Source organism: Marmota marmota, unplaced genomic scaffold (assembly GCF_001458135.2).
Source record: "Marmota marmota marmota unplaced genomic scaffold, marMar, whole genome shotgun sequence".
Lineage (NCBI taxonomy): Eukaryota > Metazoa > Chordata > Mammalia > Rodentia > Sciuridae > Marmota > Marmota marmota.
Window position 1 is genome coordinate 2,396,403 of NW_025999863.1, and position 10,505 is coordinate 2,406,907.

At 60.8% G+C, this 10,505-nt stretch overlaps 1 protein-coding gene across 1 annotated transcript; it reads left to right on the plus strand.

Annotated features, from left to right (window-relative positions):
• The first annotated feature begins 4,200 nt into the window (after positions 1-4,200).
• Positions 4,201-7,977, plus strand: Nmrk2 (nicotinamide riboside kinase 2). Its single transcript, XM_015503629.2, has 7 exons — positions 4,201-4,666; positions 5,803-5,893; positions 6,283-6,331; positions 6,415-6,571; positions 6,924-6,995; positions 7,323-7,429; positions 7,719-7,977. The coding sequence occupies exons 1-7, from the start codon at positions 4,575-4,577 to the stop codon at positions 7,802-7,804; spliced, it is 654 nt and encodes a 217-aa protein (XP_015359115.1). The 5' UTR covers positions 4,201-4,574; the 3' UTR covers positions 7,805-7,977.
• Positions 7,978-10,505: the final 2,528 nt, after the last annotated feature.

The window sequence follows — 10,505 nt, forward strand, 5'->3', positions numbered from 1 at the left end:
TGGGCCTTGCAGTGGAGCTGCGTCTGGGGAGCAGCGTGGCTGAGAGGCAGTGGACCCAGGCCTCCTTGTCAGGGGACATTGGCTTCCTCTCTTGTGACCTGAGAGTGGCAGTTCGCACGTGCACCCTTCTGAAGGCGAGTTTTGTGATTTTTAACCACAGAAATGACCATGATCGCTGTCGTGATGTGAAGACGTCATCTCCATGAGCTCTGGGGGGTTTGTGGGACATAATAAACTATAACCTAGAAGGGAGGTCTGGCCTGTGTGTGTCCAGAGGGAAAGTGGGTCGGTGGCAGGTGCCATGTGGAGGGAAGAGCCCCAGAAGGCCCGGCTCCCGCGGGCTTCTGCTTTCTTGCCCATCTGCAGGGAGGCCCCTGAGGTGCACCCAGGGCCCCTGGCTCTGCTCTCTGTGATTCCAGGTGCTTTCTGGCCCCAAGCCTCTCTGGAATGAATCCAATTCAGTGGGTGAAAACACAATCACAGATTTGGTGAGAAGGCCACGCCTGTCATCCCAGCCATGCTGGAGGCTGAGGCAGGAGGATGCAAGTTAGAGGAGGCCTCCGCCTCCGCCTCAGCCACTTAGTGAGACTCTGTCTCAGAATAAAATAAAAAGGGCTGGGGTCGGGCGCAGTGGTGCACGCCTATAATCCCAGTGGCTTGGGAGGCTGAGAAAGGAGGACCGCGAGTTCAAAGCCAGCCTCAGCAATGGTGAGGTGCTAACCAACTCAGTGAGACCCTGTCTCTAAATAAAATACAAAATAGGCTGGGATGGGGCTCAGTGGTCACGGGCCCCTGAGCTCAATCCCTGGTACCAAAAAAAAAAAAAAAAAAAAAAAAAGGCTGGGGACACAGCTCAGTAATGGAGCGCTTGCTAGCGTGTGTGAGGCCCTAGTTCCATCCCCAGCACCAAAAATGATGATAATAAATACAGTAGCCAACGTGGGTAACAGCTTATGATCCACCTCACACAGCCCCCATGTTACTGAGAGGAGGAACGCGAGGCAGGGAGAGGTGACATGGTTGGCCCAGGGTCACACACACGGTGAGGAGTGAGTCTGAGGTCTGACCGTCTCCCACCTCCCGTGGCCGTCCCCTCCCTCAGCGGGAACCTGCAGGCGTCTGCTGGCTGCAGGACTGAGGGGCTGGGCCTCTCCCAGGGTCCGAATGGAACCAGGGCATGCTGTCACCCAGGCCCAGGACTCTGGGTGACAGAGGTACTGAGGCAGCAGTCACACATCTCTGCCAGGTAGGGGGTGGGAACGGACAGTGTGGGCTCACCCTGATGACCATCCTGGGACGCTGGGTGAGGAGTCCCCCTGGAGCGCTGGCATTGCTGGGCCAGGTGCGGGTGCCCGGCAGCAGGTGGGGGGCTGCAGGGGTGGGGGGCCAACCAGGACCAGGCCTGGAGGCAGGAGGGGCTGGGGGAGCCTGCAGAGCAAGGCGGAGAGGGGCCCCGCGGGGGGCCTGAGCGTCAGCCAAGCTCAGGACTAGGCTGTTTTTGTAATTGAGGTGAGAGTCACACAGCATAAGAGTGACCTTTTTTTGTACCCGGGATTGAACGCAGGGGAGCTCTACGACTGAGCTCCACCCCAGCCCTTTCTTATTTTTACTTCGAGGCAGGGCCTCGATAAGTTGCTGAGGCTGGCCTTGAACTTGTGATCCTTCTGCCTCAGCCTCCCAAGTGGCTGGGATGAAGGCGTGTGCCACGGTGCCAGGCAGAATCAACCCCGGGAGCACGTCCGGTGGCACTGAGAACCTGTACAACATGCAGCCATCTAGTTCTGGAACATTCTCAAGCACTCCAAAAGGGGCTTTGGGCCTTGGTTGCCACGTGGCAGCTGGGCAGGGTGTCTGTCACCTCTGAACTCCAGCAGGTGCCCAGTGGGCAGCTTTGCTCCTTTCATGACCAGCACCCTGCGAGCCGCCCTGTTCTGAGAGTGCCCACGGCCCAGCTCCCAGGCACAAGAGGGGGCCAGTGTCCTTCGGGGGTAGTTTTAGTTGTGGTTTTGTTTTTTGTGGAGCTGGGGGTGGAAGCCAGGGCTTTGTGCAGGGGTGGGAGGGACTGGGAGCCTGGGAAGCCGTGCCAGGTCCCGGTGAGCTGCCATGGCCCTGGAGGACGAGGTCGGGAGGGCCAGGCCTGGCTGAGCTGGGGGCCCAGCAGCCAGGAAGCTGGGCCCTCTCTTGCTGCAGGTTGGAGTTCAGGGTCTCCATGATGGGAGGCAGGGTAGTGGAGGGCTAGACTGGACATGAGTCATCCTGTCCGTCACCGTGACGACTCTCGCCAGGAGGGCTCATCACTCATGATGACGCCAAGAATTTGGTGCCCTAAAACATCTAGCAGGAGCCAGTGGGGCGAGGTCTTCAGTCAGGTCTGCCCAGCACGCAGGACAGGAGATGCCCACGCCGGCCTCCGCCCCTCTCGCTGGCCTTTCCGCGGCACCTCACGGAGCGCCACCCCTCCAGCTTTGGTGGACCTGCGCTCGGCCGTTACTCCTACAGTCTTGCTCAATCCTTTGTTGGAGACACCCCAATAGTAACACTGTTACAACAAGTGACCTCCCACCGAGGGCTGCAAACCAAAGTGCAGGGTGGGCGGGTTGAGCTCCCTCCCAGGGCTCCAGGGGCGGGTCCTTCCGGCCTCTCCCTGCGGCTGGGGACTTCTGGCATCCATTGGCCTGTGGACACATCACTACTGTCCCCACCTCCACTGTCACCTGTCCTCCAAATCTGCCAAGTTTCCCTCTTATAAAGCGCCTTGTGATGACATCTAAGACTCAACCTGGGGTGGCCATGTCTGTCATCCCAGTGACTCAGGAGGCTGGGGCACGAGGATCATAAGGTCAAGCCCAGCCTGGGCAACTCAGCGAGATCCTGTCTCAAAAAAAGAAAGAAAGAAAGAAAGAAAGAAAGAGGGCTGGGGATGTGGCTCAAGCGGTAGCGCGCTCGCCTGGCATGCGTGCGGCCCGGGTTCGATCCTCAGCACCACATACAAACAAAGATGTTGTGTCCACGAAAACTAAAAAATAAATATTAAAAATTCTTAAAAAAAAAAAAAAAGAAAGAAAGAAAGAAAGAAAGAAAAAGGCGAGGGCTGGGGTATGGGTCGGCGGCAGAGCACTTGCCCAGCGTGTGTGAGGTCCTGGGCTCTGTGGCAGCAACAAGGGGAAAAACCATATGAAGGTCAACACCAGCTTCCCAAACGCGGGTGTGCCCAGCTCGGCGCAGGCCCGAGAACCCTGCAGCTGCTGAAAACACTTCTCTTGTCCTCCGTGCCGCGTTGTCCTCCCCTGCCTCCAACAGCAGCCCGCCGTTGTCGGTCAGAAGCACCGCGGCCCGTCTCCCACCAGGCGCGGTCAGGGCTGTGTCCAGGGAGGGGCGGGACTCGGGCAGCGCCGCGGTGGACTGCCGCAGGAACGTTACCGGTTTCCACACAGAGTAGGTCCTCTTCCCTTCTAGGGACCGTGTGGGCAGGAACCGAAACCCAGCCCGGGTCAAGCAGCGAGACCGTTTTCTTCTTGGCCAAAGAACGGGAGACGCCTGGGCGGGCTCCCCGGCTCCCAGGGCAGGGAGCTGCGCGCTGTCCCGTGCGGAGCGGAGCGCGCCCGAGAACTCGGCGCCGCCTCTTTTGCTCCCTCCCCGGTCTCCTCCGGTCGTCGTCTGTGACTGCCCACTGTCGTGGCACGGGAGGGCTGGCCTGGCCAGGCAGAGCCTCCCGTGGCAGCTGACCTCTGCGTGGTTCGCGGGGCTGAGCGGGAAGCGGCCACCTCCGGCACAGGAAAGGCACCGGTGGCACCTTGGGTGGCATGGGCCCTGCCTGCAGGAGAAGAGCGTGGCTGGCCCTTTTCCCCTAGATGACAGTCCCTCCCTCACCGGCCTCCCTGAGCTCCATACAGGTGCGGTCCCTCTTGAGCTCCAGGGAGGGTCCACTGCGCCGCATCCAAATTCTAGAGTCCCCTTCCTCATCTTCAGAGCCAGACCCAGCCTTTTTTTTTTTTTAACTTTTTCTCCACGTTTTCAAATTGGTGCATCACAGTTGTCCTAATGGTGGGATTTGTTGTCACCCGTCAGCACACCAGCCTGCCTTTCCGACCTCCTGCCATCTCCACCCCCCTGCCCCTGACTGGCAGGAAAAGGTCCCAGGACCTCGACATTCACATACAGCACTTAACCACTGAGAAGGAACGGCCTGGGCACACACTGGCCCGGTGTCCTGCTTGCCGGGGTCTCGTGATTCGCCACGGGATCCCGATGCCTTGGGAAAGGAAGCCCACGCCCCCGCGGGCTGGGGACAGAGCGGGGAGCAGGCTCGGTTCCCTTCCTTGGCGTCAGAGAAGCCGGCTTAATGTCAGGGTCAGGCCAGGGGACACACAGCGGCATGATATTTTTAGGGAGGGAAAGTGCGGCGGTGACAGTGCCGCGGCCAGGAGCGGGGAGGGGGGCGCGCAGAGGGGACGAGCCCCGCGCGCACCCGCGCANCTCCGCCCCCGCCCGGCCGCCTCCCCCGGGGCGGCCTCCGGGCTGCGGGGGCCTATAAAGGCGGCGGTTTTCTCAATGAAGCCGGGACACGCAGCCGAATGGGGTCGTGCCCAGCGGCGCTTCCTGGGAGCCCTGCAGCGCTGTCCCCGCCGCCCTCCGCCAACATGAAGCTCATCGTGGGCATCGGAGGGTGAGCGCCGCCCTCAGGGGCTGAGGCGGGAGGCCGAGGTGGGAGGCCGGGAGGCTGCTCATGAATGGACCCTGGGTCACCGGGAGGCCTGGGCCCCGGGGTCTCCGCGTGGAGGGCGAGCGCCCCAGCAGGTGGCCAGGGGCTGGGTGCAGTGCCCGGGATTCCCTCTCCAAATATCTTTAGGGTGAAAAGCACAAATCAGTAAGAAAAATAGGAAAAGGTCCCCCAGGGCAAAGCGCTCCGCCCTCCTGGTGGGCCAAGGGGCAGCCCCGTGGTGCGCAGCCCAGGCTCTGCGGCCACCCCAGGGGCCTCGCTGGTTTGTGGGCTTTGCTGCCCCCTCCTGACCCTCCTGGGGTCTTTGGACAGGGGCCCTCAGGGCACCGAGCTGATTGAGGTCAGCAGTAATTAGTTTGCTGCTTCTTTAGCATGTAGGGGTCCCCCTTCCTGCGAGCCCTCCGCAAGGGCTGCTCTCTGCACCCCCACATCCAACCTTATACCTCAACACCCCAGAACAAGGACAGCGGTACAGACTGTCACTGATTTCCAGAGAAGCCCTGAAAATCACCCAGATGGTCCTCAGTCACCCCTGGGAGTCAAGATGACCTGCTCTCTTTGCCACAGGGTGACCCACTGTCCCAGTGTCCCCAGGACTGTCCTGGGATGCTCAGTGCTGAGACCAGGAAACTCCCAGGCACACCAGGACAAGCAGGTCACCCTATGGTGACAATCCCTGCTCCCCGTCTCCCCCCAGCACTGGGGTCGGAGCCCAGGGCCCGGCCCATCCTGGGCCAACACTGTCCCCTGCGCCACACCAGCCCTGTGCAGTGAGAGAGGGTTTCACTGCCTTGCTAGGCTGGCCTGGAACGCGGCTCCTCCCGCCTCAGCTCCGGGGGAGGACAGCAGGCAGGCCACCGTGACCATCTTATGCCCAGTCTTCCCATTTCCCTCTTCCTGCACTTGGCCACAGACGAGGTGGCCCAGGGATGCTCACAAGCCCACTGCCCCCTTCGGGGTTTGGAGTGAGCTGCTAGTGTTTCTGTGGCGAGTGTCTGTCCTTTCCCGGCCCACCTGCCCGGGCCCAGGCCCTGGCCTGGCTGGCTTCTTGGGGACAGGACCACAGTGAGCTCTCTCCACAGCATGACCAACGGCGGCAAGACCACTCTGGCCAACGGTCTGCACCGCTCACTGCCCAACTGCTGCGTGATTCACCAGGATGACTTCTTTAAGGTAGCCCTCCTGGCCCGGGAGGACGGGCGGGAGCCAGGCCCTGCACCCCCACATTCTGCTGCCCAGGGCCCACGCAGGCCGCACACAGGTGCAAGTCCTGCCCAGCCTCCAGGTGGCTCTGGGCTGAGAGCCCGGGAGGGAGGGCTCAGCACCCGCCCCTGCTCGGGGAGCCCCAGGCGGCCCACGGAGAGCTGCGGCCAGGTCCAGCCAGGACCACAAGGCTCCGCGACACACCCTTGACCCCGCCGCACCTCCACATTCCCATCTGCAGAAGGGCCTTGCGGAGGGTGGGGGTGAAGCGAGGAGGGGTGAGGGGACCCCACTGGGCCCAGGCAGAGCGGCCGGGCAGAGCGAGCACTGAGCCTGTGGCTTGGGCTCCTCTGTTTCAGCCCCAAGACCAAATAGCGGTTGGGGAGGACGGCTTCAAACAATGGGACGGTAAGGATGACACTGCCCCCGTCCCCACGGTCCCATGGTCCCTGGGCCCCTGGCCTCCCCTGACCCTGCGCTCTGGTCCCCAGTGCTGGAGTCCCTGGACATGGAGGCCATGCTGAGCACCGTGCGGGCCTGGCTGAGCAACCCTCAGAAGTTCGCCCGCGCCCACGGGGTCAACGTCCAGCCAGGCGCCCCAGACACCCACATCCTTCTCCTGGAAGGCTTCCTGCTCTACAGCTACAAGTACGCCCCCACCCTGTTTCCCCAGGGCCGGGTGCCACCATGATTCTATTTTGACAGAAGACCAAGGAGAGAATCATCTAGAACCTCAGCCTTCTCTGGCAGAGCCACAACCAGGGCTGGACTTTCAGCCTTGCTGTGTGACCTTGGGCAATGCAGTGTACCTCTCTGTGCCCATCTAAATTGAAAGAGTGGGGTGATTCTATCATGAGGGCCTGCCGCAGAGATGCTGGCCAATTCTAGGTCCCTCTCTGACCCCTAAGTTAATGGGTTCAGACCAACCCCAGCCCTCAGCACTAGGAAAGTGCCTGGAAGCCACTCACAGGTGCTGACCATGTCCCCACCCTCTGCCCAGGCCCCTGGTGGACTTGTACAGCCGCAGATACTTCTTGACTGTCCCGTATGAAGAGTGCAAGTGGAGGAGGAGGTGAGCAGCAGGACCTGTCCTGGGTCCTCGGGTGGGACGGTCACCAGCCAGAAACACTGCTGGACCTGAGGCCTCCCGGGCCAGCTGCACTGACAGGCACTGTGTCCCAGAGGCCTGAACCCAGACCTGGACAGTGCACCTGCCCCGAAGTCCCCACGTCCTCAGGGCGAAAATGCGGGAAGCTGGAGCTTTGCCCTGGGGTCCCCCCTCGGGAGGGCCTCTCTCCGACCCTGGCCTGGGTCCGACTGTGGCCTGGGTCTGGGGCCCGGGTGTGTACTTGGCCCGCCCTCTGTGACACAGCTGTTGTCTTGTGGCCTCACGCTGCAGCACCCGCACCTACACCGTCCCTGATGCTCCCGGCCTCTTTGACGGCCACGTGTGGCCCATGTACCAGAAGTATAAACGAGAGATGGAGGCCAGCAGTGTGGACGTGGGTAAGTCCCTGAGCCGGTCAAGGCTGGCCCTGCGGGGCTCAGAGCCCAGCCTCTCCCATCCTTCAGCCCTTAATCCTCTGCACTCCCTTTGGGAAACCTGGAAGTCCCTCCTGAAGTCCTTCCTCAGTCCCTCTTGACATTGATCCCCAGTGTGTTCTGCTCCAGCAGCCTGACTCTGCAGTCAGCTGCCTCCCGCTGCAGCAGTTGCCCATCCTCCCCTGCACGGGTCACCACCCTCCTGGAGTAGCCCCAGTGAGCAGCAGCTCTGATGGTGGCCCTCCCCCCTCAGTGTACCTGGACGGCACGAAGCCGCGTGAGGAGCTGCTCCGCGAGGCCCTGGAGGACATTCAGAACTCGCTCTTGAACCGCGGCTAGGTGCTGCGGGCCGGAGGGACTCGGTTGCGATTCCGGCCACAGGAGGCCAGGCCCGCGGCCGACCCTCTGGTGTCTACTGGGGGAGTGGTGCGCACTTGGAGGTGGCGCCTGGGTTCTGGGGTCCAGCCCCCAACACCTCAGCCTGAGGATTAAACCCGGTCCTGTTTTGATAATCTGGGGGCCAGTGTGTTCTGTTCAAGGGGCCCGGAGGACCCCCGGGGCAGTGCCGGGAGCCCTGGCTACTGATGATCTCTGCCTGGTGGCAGCCCTGCCCCATGTCCCCTGGTGGGCTGCCTGGGGGTCCCGGGGCCTCAGTTCCAAATGCCAAACTTCCTTTGGACTGTCAGCCCACAGCTGGGCTCAGAGCTGGCCAGGGGCTTCCCTTCCCTGGGCAGGGCCAGCTCCTGCCTGTCCTTGTCCTCCCCTGAGGCTAAGCCAATACCTACTTCGAAGGATTAGGCAGAATCTTCCCCCACCCGAAGCACCCGTAAAGCCCCCGTAAAGCCACACTTCCTGCCCTTGGCCGGCCCCTCCCCACGGAGCTCACCTGCCCAAGCCCTGGAGCATTTAACCACTTAGACCCACTCCACCCGAGCCGAGGCGCAGGTACCCCGAGAAGCAGGGCTTTCCCCCTCGCCCTCTCCAGATGCCATTAGCTCTGCCCAAAGGGTCTGGAAACTGGTGGAGACTCCAGGATTGTGGGGTGGCAGGGGAGAGGTGCCCCTCGACCTGAGGGTGACACCCTGTGGCCATCTGCAGAAATGCAGACACAGGCCCCCCTCAGGCCAGAAGGGCACCAATCCCCTGCAGTCAGACATGTTTGGACGAAGTCAAGAGGTGGGGAAAGAACGGAGAGAACCAATCACCAGGTGACCCAGCGAGGCCACTCGTGGACACACAGAAGGACTGAAGGGCTGGGGATTGGGTGGGGGGCAGAGAGCCCTCCCAGCATGCACAGGGCCCTGGGGTCCCACCCCGGCAGCACAGAAGGAAGGAGAGATTGGAAACTGGTGTCTCCAGCAAAACCATGCAAGGAGGGTCCCGAGAGTCCCCAGGGGCAGGCAACCAAGCACTCCCGCACAGGTGGCCACGCACAGCTGGAGCCAGATGACACCAGGACCCGGTGCTCAGTGAGAGCCAACACACTGGCCACAGTGCGTGACCCAGGGACAGGAGAGTCCAGGACAGGGGAGTCCAGAGACGGGACGTGCATTTGGGGGTACAGGGCTGGGGAGAGATGGGGAATTGCTCATGGGGCAGGGTCTCCTTTTGGGGTGATAGAAGGTTCTGGAATTGCGTGGTGGTGATGGTGGCACAACCAGATGAACATACTTAAAAAAAAAAATTGAAGTATACGCATTGAGTGGACACATTACATGGGTATTAACTGTCTTCATACATCCTTTAGGACATCCCTCGGGACTTGACAAACCAAAAACCATGCACACAGTGTGACTCGTGTTTTGCTCAATGGTATTTTCAACTTTTAGGGTAAATCAAGTAACAGTACATTGCACTCATGCTAATAAACTGGGCTCATGGGTTTGGTTGGTGGGTTGATCTGAAGGTTTTGCTGTCCTGGGGTGGAGCCCGGCCACAGGCACGCTGGGCAAGAGCCTGGCACTGAGCCACCTCCCAGACCTTTTTATTTCTAGTTTTGAGACAGAACTTGCGCTCCTCCTGCCTCAGCCTCCCACACAGCTGGGATGTCAGGTGTGGCCACCCCACCTAGATGCAATTTTGTTATTTATTTTTTATTTACTTATTTTTCGTGTGTGGTGCTGGGAATCAAACCCAGGGCTTCACATGTGCTTGGCAAGTCCTCTACCACCGAGCTACTGGCTTTACATTTTTAAATGATCAAGGGAAAAAATTTAAAAAGAATTGAAATTTCCAACACATGCAAATTAGATGGAATTCAAATTTCAGAGCCTATAAATAAAGTTTTATTGGAACAGACCCACGGGAGCAGACTGTTACTATGACAACCAGACTCTCTGCTCTACAGGGTCAAAACCACTGACCACCTGCCTCTCTGACCGCTGGGAGTGTGTGTAAAACCCAGCGCCCAGGGCCACCGCTGCGGCAGCCTCAGGGGAAGGCAGTTGGGAGTGGCCTGGAGAAGGGGACCTGGGGGGCTTGCCAAGCCTTGCCCTTTGCCACAGGCACGCAGCGGGGTGAGGCTGACCTGCTGGTCACAAAGCCCAAAATAGTCCGGGTGGGACAGGGCCATAAGAGGGGTGGCTCTGGGGCAGCCGGAGCCCTGCCTGGTCATGATCATTAAAAGAAGAATGAGAAAGCAGCCACGGAATGACAGGCTCGGAGGTGGACAATGACCAGCATGTGTGGAGGTCGGCCCAGTGGTCCCTAGAAACCTGCGCTACGCGAGTCCCCATGTAACCCCGCGGGCCCAACACTGGAGAGCAGGGTCTCAAAGGGATGTTAGGAGGCCATGTTCACCCATGGCCCACAGCAGCCCAAAGGTGGCGAGGGCAGCACCCGTGGCCTGTCCATCCCCTGGAGCACCAGCAGGAAGAGTAGGGCCAGGTGCAGAGGCCAGCACGGCGCTTCCCTAACGTGCCCAAGGCTGGCCGCGGCTCCCACTCCCACCTCTGCAAAAAGCCAGGCAAACGGGAAGCAAATGTGACCCTGGCCAACAGGGGTGGCCTGTCGGTGCCCCTGTGGGGGGGAGTCAGACACA

Coding starts and splice junctions, on each gene's coding strand:
- Nmrk2 (XM_015503629.2), top strand. CDS start 4,575: ATGGGGTCGTGCCCAGCGGCGCTTCCTGGGAGCCCTGCAGCGCTGTCC. Junction 6,572..6,923: donor TTCCTGCTCTACAGCTACAA/GTACGCCCCCAC, acceptor CCCTCTGCCCAG/GCCCCTGGTGGACTTGTACA. Junction 6,996..7,322: donor GAGTGCAAGTGGAGGAGGAG/GTGAGCAGCAGG, acceptor CTCACGCTGCAG/CACCCGCACCTACACCGTCC.